Raw genomic sequence first — 23,307 nt, 5'->3', positions numbered from 1 at the left:
TTGCTTGCTGACCGGGGTTGACTTCAAATTAGCAATAAATATAGAAAGGGCTCAGCCCATTAAATAGTGATGTCCCCAAGTACCAACCACTTCAAACACGCATGCTCATGCACACACACGCACAGGCACGCGCACACACAGGCGCTGATGAACTGTCTCGCCTTGTGATGAAAGTCCTGGTTGATGGCGGAGCGATGATTACAGTAATGGCCTACAAGATGGCTCTGCTCTCTCTCTAACCCAAACCTCCATAGCAACCCATCTGTAGAGAGTGTCTCCCGCACATCTAATGGCACTGCCATTAGCGCTAATGCATTTGGAATACACAGCAGCTGCTGTCATGCATTCTGATGAAACCACAAAGTACATGTCTCTAGGATTTTTAATATATCAAGACTCCTAGTCAGACTACTGCGCAAACACAAGATAGGCCACGTGTAAAAACAAACTGTTACTAGGAAATTGAAATCACTTTAACAACGCTCATCTCCCAGGCAAAAGCCCCCACTCTAAAGAATGGTGTTGCATCTGGGCCTTGATAGACCTGGACGTTCCAGTAATGTGTGACAAATCTGCTTCAGTCGAAAATTAGGGATTAAACTCAGGACTGAAATCAGGTTGTAGTTGTATGTAACTATTTTTAATAAGGATCTTTACCATGAAAAAAAGTAATTCCATCAGAAGTCATGATAAGCCCTAAAGTGCTACAGTCATATAAGCAATATTTTATATCATCATAAATATTGAATTTTATTGAGTTGATGTTCAATTTTACTTAACAATTCTTGGACAGTTATGTCTGAAATAAATGGGTGCCATTCAGGAGCTAAAAACTTTTAAAACATCCGACTTTTTCCGCTTGATTTGGGCAGGTGGTTAACACTTCACTGACTGCTGCAGCCAGTCAAGGTTGAAATCAGTTTTGATGCTGCCCACGTCTAACCATGAAGATTGATCTCTGTTAGAAATTGGAAAGAAGCACAGGAGCACCACATTCCTTTCACTTCCTTTAACTGGATTTTTTGTGTTCCTCTTCGTGACTAGAATTCAACATGAAACATGTGCTGGTTTCGAAGTAAATACATTCCAATATGTAATCTCTCACGTGTGCATACGTTTCTCAATGCGTTTGTACGGTTCATGCCTTCATTTCTGTGCAGACAGCTAATGACTGGAATAGCTAAAGAGTGCTGGAGGAGGTTATATTTCAGAGAGGAGAGGAGAGAGTTGATAGGATTGGCACTTTTTTTTCACGCTCCACTGTGTATAAATCCCTATAATAATGCATTGCAACTCTGCTGGCATCCAAGCCGGGTAGAAGATGAAGTGAATCAATGTGAAACCCAGCCAGTTCTTGCAGCTCATCTCCCTAGGGTGGTGGTCAGGCATTGGGGTGGGGGGGGTGGTTAAGAGAAAAGAGCCCTGCTTTTAGGGAAAGCAATCCTTGTCCCAGTTGAGCTGGCTGAGTAATGCAGCTGCCAATCCTTTGAGAAGGGCGGGGGGGGGGGGGGGGGGGGGGGGGGGGGGATGAGTGCAGCTCATATCCACTGGAACGCTGAGATAAGGCTGCTCGAGAGATGCTGATGAAATATGATAGGTCCATTCCACTGCAGGCCTGGTTCCAGTATGGTGTGATAACGAAGGCTGATTTCAATAAAAGTTACATTCCGGGTCAGAGGACTCTCTGCTTTATTGGGGATCCACCCACCTCAAAGAACCACCTCCACCTCAAGGCACAAAAAAAACACCAGCAAGAATATGCTGTTAACTGTCCCGCTGAAAATGCTGCTTTATAACGAGCAGGTGAAATGAAATGAACTCTACAGGTCACCGCACATCTTCAGTGCACTCGCCAAAAACTTTTGTGTTTTTGACTTGTTTCCTATCAGTTTTTGCCTTATAATCTGTGATTGAGTGTTTTTGAAGTTATAGATGAAGGTAAAATCTAGCACATCGCATCAACAAAAACACAGCAGGGTAAGGGCTTATAATGTACCATGTTAACACGCCCTTTTGATCTTGCAGTGGTGAGTTTGAGTTTGATCATGCAGTTTGATTGGCTAGCATCCTAAAGCAAGTAAATAACTGTATTTTCTGATTGAATATACCTTACTGTAGATCCAAGAGAGACTCAAACTCACCGTGACATGTACTTATCTCAGCCCCCACTTCCAACCATGTGGCTACTCTTTCACAAATTGTCCATTCTAACATCAAACAGCAAAGCAGTGGCACACACAGTTAGAGGCTAGTTCCTACTTTTGGAGTTAATGAGCCTTGCTGAAGTCTCCCTGTGGATTTCAAAGGAGTAAAGTAACCTTACAGCAAGGTTGGGGGCTGGGGGGGGGGGGGGGGGGTGCTTTCAGAAACAGCAGCAGCTCTCCCAGCGGTACTTTTTTATTTTTTTTAGCAATGCAGGCATGTAAGATATGAAGTAAAGATATAAAATAAATCAGCCACTTTAATGTCACCCAGTGATTTCTCTCAGGCATCAAAAGGAGGTTTTAAGGCTCTCTCCGAATGCTGTTCAATTATGTGGGCTGCCTGTAATCTTGGGCATGGCAAAGACAGTCTGCCACGCGTCACGTCCGCCACCCGAACGACACTCGCTGTGCCGGATTTCTTAAAAGAAAAGAAAAAAATGTGTTTTTCCTAAAGGACTAATTTTCTTCAATGCACCCTTGCCTTTCTTATGTGCAGTTGAATTAATTAGACTGTGCATTGGATAAGGCTCTAATTCCATCTCAGGGGTTGCTCTTGTGGTTCACTACATCAATGGCACTACAGCCGTATATTTACAGTTGTGTCCTTATTGTGTACAGCGTGGTATACATTAGGGCTACAGCCTTGGGTGTACGTTATTATTATTACTATTATTAGCAGTAGTAGTAGTGTTTCTATTAGTATTATTAATCACGGCAATATGGGCAGATTCCATACTCAAATTACATTCCTGAGGATTCTATTCAATTCATCCAATCAGAGGTGGATTTTAATACCATCACTGTTAAGTTATTAAAATAGGACCAATGCTGACATTTTACATATTTTCAAAAGACAACATTACACCAATGAGATAAAGACGTGCACACACGTACACACACATATATATATATATATATTTTTAGATGCCTGTATTTTGATCTGTCCCTATTTATATCAATTGAATAGACACCCTGGAGTCCTTATCTTACTACTGTACTATAATCAGGTGGGGGAAAAAGAGCTCCTGGAAAATGAAGGGGCTCAACAGGTTTAGTGTGTAGAATTGGCTTCTTAAACCCTGCATTTTTCAGCACACAGTGTTGAGATTCAATCACCCCCTCGACTTTGCCCTTCCAATTGCTGTCTAGCGTTTTTAATATCCCACGCCAGCAGTGTCTCCGTCTAATTCAATTAGTGTCAGCTGTACAGAACCAATCCCCAAGAAAACAGGCGTCACATCCTTCCTGGGGTAAATGTTCCATTTTTCATTTTTCATCAACTGGCATGAATGTTTCACAAGCCTCCCTGCTGCTTCTCATTGCCTGCGCTGATTATAGAAGCAAATGAAATCAAAGGCGGTACATTATTAATGCCATATTAACATTAGATCTCATTTGTGGCACTGGAATAGAATTTCATTCTCAAACTGTTTTCATTGCTGATTTACAAAAAAAAAAAAAAATACATCATAATCATTGTCATAAAAATGTGAATTAATAGCTGCTTTACCTTCTGATATTGACTCGCTACCCTCAAGATAAAAATCCATATGCACAGATCCGATTTAGATAGAGCCCTCTCTTATAAACCTAGTATGCTTATGTTAATGATACATGTCTTTCATGACATCACACAATGCAAATAAATGAATTGGAAACTTGGTATTGCTGAGGGGGAGAGAAGGAGAAAGACACAAGGGCTAAGTCACATTTCTTAGCTCTGTGAGAAACTGGGATTTAGATACCGATAACTGTTTTACTATTGGGGCTGCTTTCTGTATATTTGGTCAGTATACGGTGTGTTTGTCGTTATGACATGTGAATGGGGGGGAATGGGGGTTTGTTGAACATGGGTACTGTGTTTGAAATAACAACTTTTCTACAAATGTGATGTTTTTCATGGTGAAACGATTTGTACTTTCAAGGGTGTAGTTTTTGCTAGCTGCATGGCTGCCCTTTGAAAAGCAGTTTGGCTTTTTTGCATTGATGACAGACTCATACAAACTCAACGCCCCACAGGTCCTTGGCAGTGTTTCTTATTTTTAACTTGCAGGCTCTCTTTGTCTCGCACACGCTGCATATGGACTGCTGATATTTACTTTGCAAACGTTTTTTAAACGGCACGGATGCTTTCTGAAAAGGGTGAACACATGTTGCGGGAGCTTTAAGTGAGACTCCCGCTGACTCTGACTGGTGTAAACGTGGGGCTGATAACAGAGTCAGGACTGACCCCTTCCTCTGCTCAGATCTCTTGCTGCTCTTCCAGTGCTATCATTGAAAACAGCTGCACCACTGCAGTTCAAATGCAGGAAAATTCAGCAAAACTGCTGAAAGACGTTCCCTTGCTCCCACCTTCTCCCCTTTGTGATACCGAACCCCGGACACATCTCTCACCTGTAAGCCGCTGTTGAAATTTCACTGCCGTTCCAGACCAGAATTACAAGTACAGCTCTTTCACCAGCCTGCGATTTCTACTTAAAGGAACCACTCTGCACATTTCTGACAGAGACTGGGGTTTGTAGTAGGGTTACATTTAGGGTTAGTGTTAGGGTTAGGGCAGGGGTGTCCGATCACGGCCCTGGAGGGCCATTCCACTCCAGGTTTAACAGGTACAATGAGATCATGAATTACTTCAGGGTCTGGATGGAGGCTTAATTGGTTTAATTAAACAATTTAGAACAGGGTTAGAACAAAGGCCAGTTAAAGAGACACCTTTGGCCTACCCAGGCTTAACCTTAGGGTTGGAGTTGTAGTTGGGATTAGTTTTAGAACTGAATTAGAATCAGTGACTGAGGATTAAACCTAGGTTTCTAGACTCAGAGTCCAAATGTGCCATAAGTGGAGTCAACAGACACAACTTAACATCACTAAAGTCTTTGCCTAGTACCTTGCAGCCTTCCCCTTTTGGACCTGGTTCAGAATCACCCAGGAAAAGAAGGCTGCTCCTGTATTTATAAGCTCATGGTGACATTTTTTTCCCCTTATAAGAGCAATGACAATACTGTAAAAAGATGATCATTATTGTTGTCATTATAATAATAGTAATTTCACTAGTTGTGGTGAGGAGAAGGCAGGTGGGAACTGTGTCTGTGATCATTAACTGCAAGCTCATCTTACAGGACATGCAGTCCAGCCTACTTAGGGAACATCTAAGCAGTTCTCATGACCATGTCCCCTCTTTCCTGGTGAATTCTGAGCTCTCGTTTATTGAGTAAGTAAAAGGGAGCCAAGGGTCAGAGACTCTCTAGGGACCAGTTGAGTGCTAAAGAGACCGTGAATAGAAATGGTCTTCCTTGGAAGGGCTGCGTAATTATTTGTTTTAAATCTGTTAAAACCTTTATACAAATATCCCATGGGGTTTGGAAACCCATTTGTGTTTAGTGTACCATGGCTGTGTGACGAGGAAGTTTCCAGTGAGCTCTGAATATCAATAGGACAGCCGTTAACCCCGTGCGGGCAAGACAGCGCAAGCAGGGAAAGAGCACCTGCCATCTGCAGCACACACTTTTGGTGCAAACAGGCTGTCTGATTAATGTAATTCGAGAAAGAACAGAACGAAAGAAAGAAAGAAAGAAAGAAAGAAAGAAAGAAAGAAAGAAAGGGCTCCTTTCATACAAACCTGGGAATGTTTTTTCAATTAAGAACACTGGTGAAATATGGGGGTCTAGTTTAATGATTTTAACTGATCTAAATACTGTGCAGATGCCCTCAAACCCGTGACATGCTCTGATGCGGACCTATTCAAAAGATATTTTTTAATTGCATTTTGTGATGGTATTAGGGTGAGTCAATAAGTCGCCTTTAAAGGGATCAAACACCCACGCGATTATTACAGACATAAAGTGTGGTGCATTTAGGTCCACTGCTCTTCAGATGATTGAAGAAAGCTGTGCTTTATTGGTGTCACCGCGTCGGTGACGACGACAGCAGCACAGTTAAGCACTGTGACCCCCATACTCCAAGCCGGAGCACACTGATAATCAGAGCAGTCACTAAATAGAACTTGACTGGAAATGAGAAGCAAATGACTTCATTTACTTTCATTACAGCCGACAGCGGAGATGGGGACTGAAAGAAAAAACAGAGGCCATGTAGGGGAAGGGGAGGGCATTCAGAAAAGACAGCACCCTCTGTACTGCAGGAAAGATAAGGAGAAAACCAGAACTGGGCTTCAGTAGTGTTTTAATGAACCTCTACACCTCCTATTGAAAACATACTACATTACATCTTTCAAATATGCTTTTAACTTTACTGGAGTTTCTTTGCCTAGCCACTTCGCTATGGGAGTACAGCCCCTTTTCTCAGTGCTATGTCACAAGCATCATGGAAGAGTGAGACATGAACCACGGTGGAGAGTATGCTGGGTGTGTGCTCAATCACTCTGTTAGGAACCTGTATCTATGCTGTATCAGTCCCCTGTGCACTGCATTCAGTATATTCAATACTGAGTGGTACAAATAAACTGAAAGTGTAAATGCAGATCCTTGTTGAGACTGTATCACAGACTACAGACAGTCTATCTTTGAAGACAATGGAGTTTCTTTTAATAATGAAGACACCATCGGATTATTACAATCAGATTAATGGCATTTTCCTGACTGCATTTTATTCCGCAGCTTGGGTGATGTATCTCCTTGCTCTCCCTTATTAACAAAACTTAATAAAAATACAAATACAGGACGATAATGCAGGGCTGCGATTTTTCGGGGTTAGATCAACTACTGAGACCTTAACATAATATAGGAGGTCTGTCAATCTTATCTTGTGTGTAGTAATTCCGTGCATAGAACGTATGACAGTTCTAAAATAATGTAATAATAACATGCTATATAATACGCTGTGTTTGGGGTGTCTCTTATTATCACGCAAGATGGCATCTCTTCTAACAATAAGAGACACGACATACCCAGCCTATTCACTTATATATTACTGAAGCACACTTTCCTGCAGGCCATTGGCGAGAGCTCTTTGGAGTCATGCTGTGTCTTTGCAGATGGTAAAATTAAAGTTCAGTATATGTGACAGATATAGTGAGAATGTAGCCTGGGTATCAGCGTCCACTCTTAAACTGGAAACAGAACGGGCTCGTACCTTGATGTTGTCCTTCCAGGCATTTGCTTTCTGGAAAACCTCGGCAGCCCTCGCCAGCCTCTGTGGGAGAAAACAAATGGAGGAAGAGAGAGAAAATTGAGTTAGACAGGAATGGAGAGATGGCAGCAGAGACAAGCCGGTGTGACAGCGAAGGGCTAGACACAATCATTTATTATATTTACTGCTGGGCTTCGAGACAGGCTGCAACTCTGTACACTGCTGGATCTCTCTCTCTCTCTCTCTCTCTCTCTCTCTCTCTCTCTCTCTCTCTCTCTCTCTCTCTCTCTCTCTCTCTCTCTCTCTCTCTCTCTCTCTCTCTCTCTCTCTCTCTCTCTCTCTCTCTCTCTTCTCTCTCTCTCTCCTCTCTCTCTCTCTCTCTCTCTCTCTCTCTCTCTCTCACTTTCTTCCTCTGAATAATACCCGTCATTTAATACGGAAAGATAATTCACAACCTCAAAATACAAATAATAATGAGATAGAATGATCTTTTACCAATCTATGTTGCATCTATTCTGTCCTCCTGACCCAGGAGCTGACTGTAGAGACGCTGGGCACAAATATCCTGATTCACTTCATGAAATACAAATCAGCCTTATTTTTTACAGGCACTGAAATATGCACTACATTTCAAAATAAGAAAACCAATTTAATTTTGTCTTTGTCTTCAGATAATGGCTTTTGACATTAGCGGTGCAGTGAACTCATTTTATAATTCATTGCAGAGCGCTGGCATTTGTGACTCAGGGCAGCTGTGTTAGACAGGGTCGTATTTTCCCCCCGGCAGCGATTCCTCTTTCCTTCACCGGCACCTTTCATTCCTGGTTTATGTCCCTCGCCCTCTTTGAGGATAAAAGATGCATTTATCAATATTTGTAATCTTTTTTCTGACTGACTGCTTTTACATGCGATCAGTGTTTGCTGATGAATGTCGGCCGTGGTTTTCTTGAGCATCACTTTACTGCACTGCCAGATGTCAGATTCCCCCCTCACTCCCCCCACCCCAGTCCTCCATCATTCATTCGAAAGTTGCACCAATTTATTTGTTTGTTTATGTGTTTTACCACCTACAAGCTTCTGGGCACTACTTATTGACAAACTCAATCTCTGCTTTCCCAAGCTGTCAGCAAAACCAACAGAGCAAACTTGTTGAGTTAAGAAAAATGACTTCCCTCTCTGTACCTTTATATCTTGTTGTTCCTTTAGTGGGGCTTGAAAATGAATTGCTACCAAGATCGGTGAGCAGCCACATGTTCAAACCAATATATTCCTGTGGCAGGGTGGAAGGCCTGTCGGTGTAAATAAGTGCATTTCTGAATGGAAGTTTGGCAGGGATGGGGTTAAATCTATCCCTATGTGGCCATTCCCCAATTAAGTAAGTGCATGCTAATTGGGGAATGGCCACATGTATATAAGGGAAGTCAAATCCTTTGTTGGGGGAAGGAGTTTGGGGTGAGTGTTGGACTTGTGTGTTTGACCGGTGTCTTTGTAACCGTGTAGTGAAGGTGAATGCCCAGACTACAAGTGTTTATTCTTTTGTTTACACTTTTATTTTGGCCCTCATGCCCTGTTTTTTTGGTTCCTGTTTTGTTCTATTTGTGCTAAAACTGCAGCTTCCCTGTCTCCGAGTCTCCAGCACTGTCAACCTATAACTCAGTTATGAGCACTGAAACATTCGCAATCCACTGTTAGCAATGCCCCCCTGCAACCTGAGTGCAGACCAAGCGCTCACAATAGACCCTGCATTAATTACCAGCTGTGCTGTGCTGTAGTGTTCACAGCCACTCTGCAAAGCAGGCTCAGTCTCCAACTCCTGCAATCACATGCAAGCCACCTAGCTGGCAAACGTAGCAATTCATCTTGAATAATTCCAAAGGTCAAATCCCGAGGGCTCCTGCCGCTCTGTAATTTATAACCCTGCCGTCATATCAGAGGGCCACAAAACGCTATTCATGTAAAGATCACAGGCACTAATTTCTCCTGGTTTTGACTCTTGAGCCATTATCTTACACCTCTGAAACGAATTGACGGCTGTCATTGGAGCAGCACAGCTATTTGTTAAATGACTTAATTGGCTGCCATTATTCAAATCAAGGCAGTTTTTAATACCTTTTAGATTTTTTTTTTTTTTTTTTTTTTTAAAGAGCAATGTGATCACTCATCAGAGAATCATTACCCACACTGCGAGCTGGGGAGAGGATAGAGGTGAGAGACTCACATGTTGAAAAGATTGGCCCGCTCTGCCAACCTGATTTTCCAGAACATTTTAATATGCCTGATTTGAATATTCCACCGTCAGTGGCCTACACCAGCTTTTAATAAAGCACTTAAAGACCTCATTCATTTTCAAATCAATCCTGCCGTGTATGTCAAAATATTCACTTTTCTTTCTTTTCTAATTATGGGAATATTGATGTTCAATCCCTGAGAAAAACTGCTTACCTTTTAAAATGACACAATCGATTCCATTCTATCATTTCCTTTAAAGATGTGCCTATGAAATTAATTGAGTCAAAAAAAGTTTTAAAAGTAAAAAAAAAAAAAAAAGTAAATGATGAAATCCAGAGCTCTCAAGGTCACCCTGTTACAGAGCACAGTATTTTAATGAAAACAGTTCCAAATCCTTTTAGTGGCCTAAAGCTACAATATTCAAGTTTTTCCCTAGCCTGGGTAATGTATCGCCCCTCTTATTATATTCTTATGATACAATGTACCACATTGAAAAAGGGGCTGTGAGTTTTAGGTTCTGAGATCTGTCACTGTCACTGCTCGCATCCAGTTCAAGACTCTTGTACTAGCCTACAGATGCCTTGATCAGACTGCACCCAGCTACCTCCAGACCCTCATCTCTCCCTACACCCCCACTCGACCTCTCCGCTCCGCCTGCACTAGAAGACTGGCTCTACCTCCGCTACGCTCCCCTGCCTCCCGAGCCCGCTCCTTCTCCACCCTTGCTCCGCAGTGGTGGAACGACCTTCCTACAGATGTCAGGACTGCCCAGTCCCTGACCACATTCCGGCGCCTCCTTAAGACTCACCTCTTCAAACAGCACCTGTAGAACTCCTCTGTTGTATCCTGGGACACTATCACCCTTCATTTAAATATGCTTTATTTTGCTCTTATCTGCCCCCTATTTTACTGCATTTAATCCTGTACCTCAGAATATTGTAATCTCCCAAGTGTTTAATCTGTAGTATTTTGTACTTAATCATATCCTGATGTAACTATCACTACTTAATCATATCCTGATGTAACTTTCACTATTATCTGCTGTATTATTGAATTGTGGTTTGTCACACTTGAGAATTATTGTATTTCTTGTTCTTATTGTATGACTTATATTGTAACACTTGAATGTATTTGTATTTGCTTGCGATTGTAAGTCGCCCTGGATAAGGGCGTCTGCTAAGAAATAAATAATAATAATAAATAAATAAATAATAATTAAAACAAGACCTTGTTTTGCTCATCTGCCCAGTGTACCCTACATAATATTTGTACACCATGTTGGTAAAATCAGACACTAAATCACTCATGGAGATGGTAGATTTTCACAACAATACTCCAACAGGAGATCAGTTAGACAGTGGGGATGTTGAAGATGTTGAAGGATGTTTTTTCTGCTGTAAGCTTCTTTTAGTATTACCACGTAATGCAAAGTCCATCAACAGTAAGTGCTTTTTACGGCTCTGGTTTTGTAATATTGTGTTGGGCAACTGGGCAGGTTTTCCATTTTAATGAACTGCTTTCTAAAGCTGAGGGACCGCAAAGCCATTCTGTGGCTTGGAACTTGGTTTCATGAGACTAGGTTTAAAACCACTGCATGGCACACCAGGAGATACTTGAGGTTTGACACAGCAAAGTTGCTCAAACAAGCTCTCCTGGAACCATGTTTCAAGCCACTCCTCCTGAAAAAGTGGATTGTATCCCCTCAGCTTTAGTGATCAAATCAGCTGGAAATGTACTTCATTTATTTAAAGAAGGGGGGGATTTTAAGACCTCTTCTTTGGATTTGTTAGCGCAGGGGAGAGAGGGTGGAGGGTATTAACTGCTCTAATGAGATGGCGAGAGAGGGAGCTGAAGTCAGGCTTTTTAATTGAACTGAGAGGAGAACAGTAAGAGCTGGTAGAGATTTACCGGGACCTGGGATCAATTCCGTTCACTGACAAAATAAATTAAAGCAGCAGAGGAATTAGCACCAACGGTATCATTCATTAGGCACAATCAAGACACTGTGGAATTAGCTGGAATCCCAGGGAGATGCTACCGTGGGAGGGGGAATAAAGTTGCCAGCGGGCTTAACCCCTTCTTTCCTGGAGTAACAAAGAAAAGAATGACAAGGCAAAGGTGCAGGGATAGGAGAGGCATTGGAAAATGAAGGCCGTGACTTTGACACAGTAAACCTACAGTATGGGTAACCGTGTCCCAGCATGACCTCAGTAATTGACATGGAAGCCACTTTAATCTTTGAATGTTTGTGTTCTTCTCTTCTTTGAACCCGGGCCTCCAGAGCTGCAAAGCACTGTCTCCTTTGAAGAACAAAGAATCCTTGATCAAACTGGAGTCCGACATTTTCTCACCCCCCAAAAATATATATTTGTACTGTACTGTTCTCATACTGTGTGTGTGTGTGTGCGCTTTAGTGCTGTATGTGATTTTACATGTGATATACTGCAGTACATTTTATTAGGGCATTCAGCATGAAGTGAAATAGTTCCCCCTCTGGTGCTGTGCTGCAGTGCTGGATTCCCTGCTTTGCAAATACACATACACACACTTCCAGGAAATGAAATGTAAATTCTAGCTGTGGGATATTACAAAGTTCCAATGTAATGCATTGCCTTTGCATAAAGAAGTCAGGAAGCTTAGTTGAGTATAAAGGAGTGTGCACTGTGTCCTGCCTCATTCACTAATGCTGTGGAGCTCTCTGTATGATTGATGGGAAGACGTATTTCCCAATACAGTGCTGAGATCTTTAACATCAGAGCACTCCCTCGAAGACTGGGGGACCCTGGCATGTGCCAAACTCAGGCCTAGGTGGCGCTGTGGGTTAATGGATTAGGTCTGGGTTAAAGTACGAAATGGGTAACAAGTTAAATGACTCCAAACTTTAGCCACACCACTTAATTCGTATTCAATACCACTGTGCATCTTCACAGGATTGGTCATGGTCAGGTTTGGATGGGCATGGAGCCTGAACTGCTCCCCAGCTCCTAGCCTTTGCCACTTAGGTGCGTGATTATGTCAATTTAATTATATCCTTGCCAGATTGCTTTACTAAGAGCTCTCCCCAGTTTAAATAGGACTCTGATGAAGCGAGCGGTGATGTCACCACGGCCAGGCGCAGAGGCACAACAGGTGCCCCCGTACATCATGGCAAGTCTATTCAGAATTCAGAAAAAAGTCACCTTAACTGAGTTTTATAAATCTGCTCTAAGCTCTCCATTCTTTCACTCATACCAGAGTAGGATTAAGGAGAATAAGAAAAATCACTGAATCAGAACCGACAGACAATGATTGATGGAAAGTCTTTCGAGCCCAGAATCTCAAACAGTTTATCTGCTTCAAAAAAGAAAGAGAAATCATTGCAGCAGCTGAAGGCTGTGGTCGGGTAAGAGAGTGTGTGTGTGTGGAGGGGGGGGGGGTGGTGGTGGCATGCCCACATGCATTAGCACTATGTAGACAGGTGTGTGCCATGTAGCTGAAAATCTATGCTGCCTGGCACAGGAGTAAAAAGCACAGGCAAAACCATGGCAGGTACTAAAGTTGCTTCTTACAACAAAAGCACTATGATCCAATGTGGTGCTTTTTAAAATGAGTTTCATTGAGGGAGGTGCCTGTAATTATACTTGGAAAAACAGGTCTGAGTCGGGCAAGCAGCCTCGTCAAGAAGTTTTCTACCAAGGCAGGTGTGCACCGGCAGACGAACAAATCAAACAGTAAATCATTCTGGATGCAGAAGTGAACTGCAGCATCGCCTGCATGTCCCGCACAGCAGTACGAGATCCACTGCATTCAATACAAATAAAATCATCTTCGTACCGGTCCCCGGGCTACCTCGCTTTAAATACCTTTGTGGGTAAGGCCAGCAATGCTGAAGAACTGCACTCTAATATATAAACGATAATATATAGATTATGTTGCTCAAAAGAAGACTATATTTAAAGTAAACATCTAATAAAAATACTATATAACCAATAGACATTCAACTAAAAACTCTGCAGCTTGCTCTTCGGGCTCCATCTATATCAAGAACCGTAGCTGCTGTTGAGTGAAGCTGCCAGAAGTTATCTTGAGAATCCACTCAGCTCGAATCAAGTTTGCTGTTTCCATTTTCCTGTTAGGATTTATGTTACCGTGAGAAATTGCAGGAAATTAAGGAATTTACATTTCTTCAGGATATCCTTGGTTTTAGAATCAATAGCCCCATTTTTACAATCAAAAGCCCCGTTTTTGAAATCGATAACCCCTTTTTTGTCAAGTAGCCCCGTTTTTGGAATGGATAGCCCAGCTTTTGGAGAGTAGCCCTGTCAGAGTAGTGCATGTGTACTGTGGTTTAACTCCAGTGAAAATCTGTTTCATTGTCTGTCTGTATAAAGAACATGTGGTTAGACAGCACGTGTGTGTGTGTGTGTGTGTGTGTGTGTGTGTGTGTGTGTGTGTGTGTGACCCGTATGTGTATAATGAATTGTGTGCAGTGTAAATAATGACCAGGACTGTGTCCAAGCTAGGGTGTATATTTATTTAACAGCTATGCAATAAAGTCACATATTTAATGCACAGTCATTTAAAACCATTGAAGGGGATGTAAAAGATTGAACACTGCCTTTTAAATTCCTGTTCATTTTAAAAAGTCGGTTCAAACAGCACATTTGCCTGTGATTTTCCTCGAGCGAGGCACAGTCCCATTGTAGTCTATAAAGCTAATCTCCCCCCTTTGTTTTACTTAATCCTCCGCTATTGAAATGTTAACAGCTCCTCTACCTTCGCTAGCTGCTGTTTAGCCCCTTCAGAGGTTTCCTGGTTTCTTGTAGCCACAGAGCTCCCAGTGCAGGCAATTGAATGACCCTCTCTTACCTTGCTTTCTCTAACTGCCATTCACTCTTGCTAATTTGATCTGGCTGCACGGAGAGATAAGGGAACTGGCCTAAATGGTATAAGGTGCATTCAACAGAAGGTAAACAGAGTGTAACGCAGGCAGGACGCAAGAACACAGAGTGATTAAAACGAGCGTCTGCTCTAACGAAGCTTCTTTTAGCACTGCTTGCTAATAAACTGACTGACACAATGTGACTGCAAGACTGCGGGGAGTTTGGGGGCTTGGCTAGCTAGCAAATAGCACAAATAGAAAATTGCCCAAACATTTAAAGGGCAACAGAGGTATCTTACTGGAGCAAAGCTACTAAATAACCTGTCTTATGCAAAACATTATGCACGAAGGACATTTCTCCAAGTAAAAGAGGGCTTGAAAAGTCAAAGCATGTGTTCATTTTTATTTTTAAATGGAGGGATATACACATAGATATATTGGATTAGTAGCTATCCTTGCAAAGTGCATACTGTGCTGTAAAGTCCTGTAGAGGATGTAGAGGAACAGCACTATTCAAACCCTGTCCTGATCCACTCAATAAAGGACTGAAGCCCTGAAATCCATGTGTCACTGCAATTGCTTATTTCGCAAATAAGACAACTGTGTGTGTATGTGTGTGTGTCTGTGCGTGTGTGTGTGTATGTGTGTGTGTGCGTTTGCATGTGTGTGTGTGTGGGGGGGGTACATAGTTTTCTTTATGGATGGGTGGGGCTGCTACATTTCAAAGCAATGTGACAAAGTCAAATTAAAAACATTAAAAGTCAGAGTATCCCTGGAAGATACATATTGAAATGGTTCAGCGTCGATCGGTAAACGGCTGTCTTTATGTTTCTTGACAGGGCAGCCTGCAGCTGACGGAGGGATTTCCACTAGCACTGCACCGGCTCCAGCTTCTTTAGCATGCTTTAGGGGTCTGGGTGGCCGGGAAGGTTGCAGACTGGCCTCTGGGACAGAACAAGCTTCTTCAGACGGTCTCTAAATATACCCCATCTACTGTACCAGCACCGAGCAGGGCGTATGGGGAGCTGTGCTGTGCTGCTGTAACACTGACACGCTCCATTGACTTTGGTGGCCCACAAATCTGCATTGGAATATGAAGACTTTCACATCCAGCCAAGGTTGAGAGTGATGGGTGGATGGGAGCCGATGTGAAAGGGGTTTAGGCACATACAGTACTGTACAGTAGATGTAAAGCTCCTAAATAAGGAATGCTCTGCCTTCTTTAGGTCAGGTAAGCTGGGAGTCTTACAGTTTTTAAATCAAGATTGAAAATGTACTTTTACAAAATAACGTAATCTGAGTTTTCTAATTTTACAATCAAAACTGCATTTTCTTTGTCCTTTTTTAATGCCAATTTTATGAATGTATATACAGTATATATTTTTTTAATTAGACTGTCTTTAATTGTTCTATTTTTCCCAAACTGGCTTATTATATTAGTTTTTTCAAATTTTACAATAAAACTATTTTTTTTTTGGTCTTTTTTTTATTCCAATTTTATAACATTTTTGTTAAGACTTTGTAATTGTTCTGTTTTTTTTTATCTTAGTTTTTTAATTTTTACAATTAAAACCACATTTTATGTCGCTATTTTAACTTCAGTTTTATTCAGTTTTGTATAAGGCTGTTTTTAATTGAATGGTTTAATTTTTGTGAGAAGCGCTTTGGGATCCTTGTGATGAAAGACACTATAGACATGTGTATTGTACCGTTATTGTACTGTATTGTATATGCACAAGTTAAAAATGAACAGTAGTAACCTTGAATGGCAAGCCTATGGTGTTGTTATCCAAGGTGGTATCGCTCCAGGCTTTGAATCACCCACAACCCTAAAAACAAAAGGTTTCTGCTATAGAACAGCATCACGGGAGCTGTGCTTTTATTAGCCAATTCTTCCACGCAAGTGGTCCCTGCTTACTGCAGTTGCACACAGTATGAGCCCTCATTGCAATCTAACCTCATAGACTCTGCTGCAGTCGCTATTGGGAATGGCATCTTCTAGGCATACACAGTGATTCATAGGCTCTCATCAACATCATCTTCTGTTTGTTCAAGCAAAAGCTTCGGGGCACCAACAGTAATTACAGCAGATGGATGTCTTGACTGACAAGACCTCACAGCCAGGAATGGAACCCATAACCTCTAAAGTTATTACCAGCCCTCTTAGACATACTCGCAGCACCCAAACAGTTTCACCCAACTGCTGTTCACAACAACAGCAGCAGCAACACTGCACTTCCACAGTGCAGTGACCTTCCACATTCAACAGCACTAATGAAGGCAGGAGCTGCAAGGTGTGTCTGCTTGACTTGACACATACATACATACATACATACATGCATGCATGCATACATACATGCATGCATGCATACATACTGTACATACAGTCATAAATCACAGGAAATCTGTCTATTTGACTTAGTTTCTGATAAGGTTTTGCCTGCTATTTCTGATTGTGTTTTTTGAAGCTACGGATGAAGCATAAACTGTAGCACATAACGTGTATGTAACATGTTGTGTGTAAAGCATCAAGAAAGGTCCTGAAACCAGTTCAAATATGTTCCCTTATAACATCTTCCCACAGTAAAAACAAAGTGTGACAAAGCACAGTGAAAGCACGGTAAATAATAGCTTGGCATATTAATACAAATGGCAAACCAGGGTAAACTATGGTAAATGAATAGCATAACCATGGGAAAAAACATGGCAAAACTACAAACAATAGCATGCAAAGATAGCGTGGTACACTTTTCTAAGGGTTCATATAGTGTTTTTGTTAAAGTACTGAATATACGCTGTTTGTAACAGGCGACATGGGACATGTTAAAATAAACCTGCATTACTCTTTCCACTGCTGGGTGTCCCATAAGGTGAATTATTTAACACACAAACTGACAGATAAACCTTGATCTGCCAGTGTGGACTGTATTGCCCATATAAAACAGTGCAGTCTGGTTACTCTTTTCTTGAGCAAATGACCACATTAACAATTTCCGTATTAAACAGGGCATCAGAATTACTGTTGGCTCTTACTTGAAGGTGCACCAAATTGATTCTAAAGACCCCGTTTCTCCAAACGCTTGCATAAAGACGGAACCAGTTTATTTTATTTGTATTCCCGTTAACAATCTCCCAGCTTCCAGGTCCCGGGGCTCTCATTACACTGTGAGTCATCATAGACAGCGGTCTCAAGAGCTCTGACAAATATATCGATCTGAAACAGCTTCAAAATCCCACCACTTTTCAAGCTACTAACTCTTATGTCAATAACATCTTTTCATTGTCTCCATGCCATATTTCTCCCTGTACGTTCTGCTGCCTTTCAGCCTAATTTCTTTCTAAGTGTGTGTTTGTACGGAGAGGAACAGGCTCCAGCTTAACCCTTAAAGTGCTGTTCACGCTGTGTTTGTACCCTTTCTAAATAATGACCAGTATTGTATCCAAGCTGGGGTGCGTATTGACGTCATTGATTATATCTTTACGGTCGGTAAGCAAAGCACAGATCAATTAACAGTGATAGCCTTTGGTGGTTTTGTTATACAGTTAACAGGGAACACCTCCATTCCAGAGCCAGTATTATGTAAATCTGGAAAGACTATTTAAAAGCTGCTTTTAAAGCCCCTATGGCAGAGAGAGGGAGGACAGGCAGTGCAGGACAGAGCGCTAGTTCTAACGGAGTGCGTTCTGAACTGCAAGGGATCCTCACACACAGCGCCCACACCCCACATCAGCTGCTTTTATAGAAAAGCCAAATAATATGAAACACATTTCAGCTATTAATTATTTAATTGAAGCATTCAAACCATAATTGATGTAATTACTTATATTCCGTTGAGCTGAAAGACGCAGACGCAGCCTTTAATGTTCCTGATAATTACACTGCAGTTTATTCTTTTTAGTAATAAAGAAGGAAATCACCCACATGTTATGTCAACAGCCCACCTGCTAAGGATATACATTATAGGTGCTGATATCAGGAAAAGAAGAGGTCTCTCTGACTCACATCTACAGCATGTAACTGTACTATAGAACAGCATCTCATAGTAAATGCTTAGGAACATTTTCAGCAAAACCAGATATCATAAGTGCTTCCCAGTTCAATGAACCAACCAGAATAGTCCACTGTCTGTGGAATAACTACTGGTAACTAAAGTCTATGCAAAGTTGAATCAAATGTGTATGAGCTGTTGCCAAGATATACGCCTTCCACATACCCAATATTGTGTAATTCACAGTATGTTGAAACAAATATCAGAACAATTGGAACACCAGAGTCAGTATGGTACTACAGTCCATATAGCACAGTAGACTGCAGTGTTTTGGTCCCTTCTATAGAGTACTGTTGTTCCAATACATATAGTGCGAATCCTACAGTCTAACTACACTTGAAGTCCCAATTTCCAACACCTCACGCTCCTTCTCGCCCACACTGGTTCTCAGTTGTCTCCCTTGGTGCTCTGCGTAAAGATTATTAATTGCAAACAAAACAAAAACCAAAAAATAGAAGTTGTGAAGAAACTTCCACACGAGGCTAAGCCTTCCCCTGCCGGAAAGCCACAGCTCTTTATCATGTCCGACGCGTCACCGTGGCAGACTGCAGCCCCAATTGCCATGAATCGCTATTACTGCTACGGGAGACAGCTTTCACATGAGCGTGCATGTGTGTGTGTGTGTTGTGAATTCTGACTCCCAGGTTGCTTCGTGCTTCCCTCGTTGCTTCCCTCGATGCTCACCAAACTTGAACTAGCCTCTTAATCTGTGATTCACACCTCCCCTCTCTCAGTGCACTCCATCACTGCCAGCACAAACAGCATGTCAAATAGCAACCCACTGAAACGGCTTCTTGAGCATTGTGTCAGTGCTGCTTCTGCTTTATACTCTGAGGTCGTAAGGGTTAAGCCTTCCAAAGCATTCCTGTTAACTCTTCAAGTCAGCCATTTATTTTAAGCGGCACTTTTAGTTTATTAACTGTTAACAGCTATCTTTCAAACGTATTAACAAATGTTGTTCAATTGGTGTTAATAGTTATTCATATTCTCCTTTTAATAAAAAAAAATATACAATAGCATAAAACCTGATCTCTTTTAATGTTTACTACAGTAACATTAAAAGTGTCATTAAACCCCATTTGAAATATATTATTGACTGAACGATACTGATATTTGCTGCCCTGTTCGTTTATAAAACAGAAAGTTTTACTGAGTTTATTAGCGGAGCTCAACCCAAGAAAAGCCTTTAATAAAACCGTCTTGTGGCATCATCATAATACTGCTCGAGACACCAAGCTTCATGAAATCTGCTCAATTTCCTTAATCAAAGACGCACTGCTTATTTTGCTTTTAATCATGGGTGTCGGTAGGGGGTTTACGCATGTGAAATTGCAGCGTGAATCTTCTCTGTAGTTTATCTGCGGGAGAAATGGGGCCGGGGGCTGGGAGCTGGTGGGGGATTCTGAAGGCATTTTTATTAATTTGTCACTGGGTTTAGTATTCATGAAGGTACACAGAAGCAACTCTGCTGCAAGAGGGAGATGGGAGGGTTTCTGCAAGAAAGGAACAACAGAAAATAACGCTGCTTTAAATGAGTCACCATCTTCACTCGTTATGTTTTCCTGCATCGTGAATTTCATTCCGTTTTTTTGTTTCGCCCTAAATCATATCAAGATGTCATCTCAATGTGCTGTTTAATATCTGCATAGTAGACAGTAACGCAAAAACAATTACCTCCCAATGTGATCATAGGCCTTTGACAAACAAAACAGCAGAGTTCAGAGTTCAGAGTTCATTTTAAAAAAGGAACAGAGCTTGTTTTTTTACATGCCTTGTCTCTGACTGTCACTTATCCTTTCCCACTGAGGTGCTGGTGGGTGGCAGAGTTTCCCGGCTCTGCTTTAGCCAAATAACGCAGACAGCGCTCTCCAAAAATATTACACGAGAGATGGGACACACCCAGGACACAGCTGCACATAGAGAGGACACAGAACCGGCCAAACCCCCACAACCGTGCACGCAAACGCTGAGGGGACTGGCAGGCAGGCAATGCACATCAACAACCACAGGAGGTCCAGCAGGCAAACATTTCAGCTAAAGCCTTCATCTCTGCAATTAAAGTAATGCACTGTTTTGCCGTGGTGTTCTTTAGACAGCGCGCAGCGATCACCCTTAGAGTAATGGCCTACTCGTTTTAGTATCTACCTACCTTCTAAGTAATTTCAATGCTCTCACTCTCCCTCTTCTTTGAACTCTCTTCTCTTTCTTGATCTTTCGTTCCATCAGTCTCTCTCTCCCACACTCATATTATTTCTCTTTAACATACACACATTGTCTTTCTCTCCCTCCCCCTCTCTCTCATTCATATGCACATACTCTCTCTTTCACTCTCCCTCCCTCTCCCTCTCTCTTCTTAAAGGGTACAATCGCAGCTCATCTGTAAAAGCCCCTCAGGAGAGCTTGTCACTGGACAAGTAAAGACTTCATTTCACCCTTTTTTCAGTGTGTGACCTTTACCTCAATCCTATCTGTTTGATTTTGATACAAATAATCAAATGGGTTGTGATTAACTAAAAGGTCATGCTTGTTGGATTTTGTTTTCAAGGGGGGGGGGGGGGGCTGGGCTTTTTTATTGGTCTTCTGTCCAGGCAGACTTTTTCTTTTGTTACTTCAGTACAACGCCAAGAAAACTGGACTGATAGGGACTGTAAGCAGTGAGGTTTGCAGATTTCAGGGGTAACTGACCCAAGCCCTGAAAGTAATGCATAGCAATTGCCTAGCTTTGCATAACACTGCTGCTGCAGTTATGAACTTTTGTAACAGTAAAACATTTAACACATGTTAAAATATAAAATGATGTGTTTTATTGGGACCAATCAGTGGTCAGGTTTATTGACAACCCGGTTAACAGACGTCCACATAATCAACTCTCTGGTGTAAGTTAAATTCTTTCTACATCTGTCATACCATCGCGATGTCTACTCTCTTCCATTTACAAATTCCGACAGTATTCTCTGCATTAAAAAGCAGGTTCAGAAACATAATAAGGAATAAGCACAAGCTGATTTATAAACTGGAGCCCTGAAACCAATTAAAACCAAATTAATTTTGAACCCTCAGGCAACATTCCTGCTGTCAGTCAGGCCTTGCAAAGGCAAGCAAGATACTGTAGGAAAAGAGAGAAAGAGTGGAATGAATGAATGAAGTAAAGAGAATGGGAAATGAAAGAGAGCAAGAGAGGGAGGGGACAGTAGAAAGGGGTAGAATGGGGTGAAGGAAAGATCAGGAGGGTTTGTGCAAGAGGAGATCAAGGCGAAGAGAAAGAGGGGAGCAGATTAATTTGCACAATAGCTAACTCATATAATTAAGAATATATATATATACTGTCTTGGTACTGCAGTCCTGGAAGGCCATTCCAATACAGGTTAATAGGTACAAGTGAATCGATTACCATAATTAAAAGCATATAACACACCTCTAATTTTGCAATAAACATGAACACTGCAAGAGTTAGGGGCCAAGGCAGGGGCAGGTCATCGTGGATCTCTGTTTGCAGCGCAGTCAGGAAAACAGAAGCCCTTTTTTGTGTGTGTTCGGGAAGTGACAGTGTTACAAATAACTATGGTTTTAAACATCTGTGTGATTTCATCTCTAACTATTAATCCTTTTCAATGCAGCTCCCCCTTTTCTGACTGCTCTCTCCTTTTGCAAATAAACACACATAGAAGCAGAAGAAAAAGTAAGAGAAGACAAAAAAGCAAAAGTAAATGAAGAGGAGGAAAAAGAAGGAATAGAAAACACAAAAACAAAAATAGAGAGCATCATTAACACCGCAGGCTTAAGCAGTAATGAGCCCCCGAAGCAAATACTCTGATCAGCCTTGATTAGACGCGAGGCCCACTAGGTACAAAGAGCCTCTCATATGCACTTCACTTTGATTTCCATAGCTTTTGTGTCACTTCTAATTACCAGAAATTGAATTTGCTGCTATAACATAATGACAGGCTGAGAGAATTGCCCTAATTACGGTTCCCCTTGTGGATACAATCACAAGCAAATCCCAAGCTGAAATGGTTCTACCAGGACTGGGCCACTGGGGGGGTCTCCCTGTGACCTTCCAACGACTTCCAGAACGGAAAGAGGAACGGCGCTTCATTAACGATGGAAACCTGCGCTCTGGTACCGAACTGCCTGCCTTGCAGCTGATATCACTTGCTAAAGGCCTGCTAAAAAACCCCGACTGCGCGTCACGCTCAACCACAGCTGTAAATGTTCCATGCTGGCACCTAGAAATGTAAAGGTCATTCAACCATTGATCACTGTGTTTTTTTTTTTTTTTTTCATTAGGAGTTAAATGCGACTGGGTCTTTGAATTTGGGGGTTGCGATTTAAATTTGAGTAAAATACGGATCTCCTTTTTTCACCTTTCATTTATCTTGGGAAGGCAGTGCAGAGTAGCTGGTGGAACTAGGGAACAAGGAGACCTTGCCTAGGGAGTTTACCTTGATTATCACCAAATACTGATGGTATGACCACTGTATTAGGAATCCACTTTCTAATATAACATCACACCCTTTGGTATCATTGTAGAGGGTACAGCTGCTTCCCCTGAAACTGATGAAACCCACACTCACTATGAACGCATGACCTCCTCCTAGTCCTAGACCCATTTAACCTTCAAAACAGTGGGCCCTATGTTTGTCAACAGATCTAAATTAAAAGAAAGAAAGAAAGAAAGAAAGAAAGAAAGAAACAAACAAAAAATACATTAAATTGCTTTGCTTCCTCTAACCTTGAAAAGATCATCTTTTGAATAGCACCTGCCGCCTGTAATAATTTCCACATAATCTCCAGTTCACAATGGCGCATCTGTTTGTCTGAATAAACCTTTTCCTTCAATCAATACCCTTATTTATCCACCCCGACGTTGTATGTA

The 23,307-nt window shown here is 41.7% G+C and overlaps 1 protein-coding gene across 2 annotated transcripts in view; it reads right to left on the bottom strand.

The window, feature by feature from the left end:
• The window catches only part of LOC117412565 (voltage-dependent calcium channel subunit alpha-2/delta-2-like), a 180,820-nt gene that overhangs the window by 84,718 nt on the left and 72,795 nt on the right, over positions 1-23,307 (bottom strand). For both annotated transcript variants that reach the window (XM_058999924.1, XM_058999925.1), the window contains exon 4: positions 7,296-7,355. In XM_058999924.1, the coding sequence (XP_058855907.1) occupies positions 7,296-7,355 (60 nt within the window). The remainder of the gene's footprint in view (positions 1-7,295; positions 7,356-23,307) is intronic.

The sequence above is a fragment of the Acipenser ruthenus genome, chromosome 25 (assembly GCF_902713425.1).
Source record: "Acipenser ruthenus chromosome 25, fAciRut3.2 maternal haplotype, whole genome shotgun sequence".
Lineage (NCBI taxonomy): Eukaryota > Metazoa > Chordata > Actinopteri > Acipenseriformes > Acipenseridae > Acipenser > Acipenser ruthenus.
Note: the sequence above shows the minus strand (reverse complement) of the source record. Positions and strands in the feature narration are given on the sequence as shown.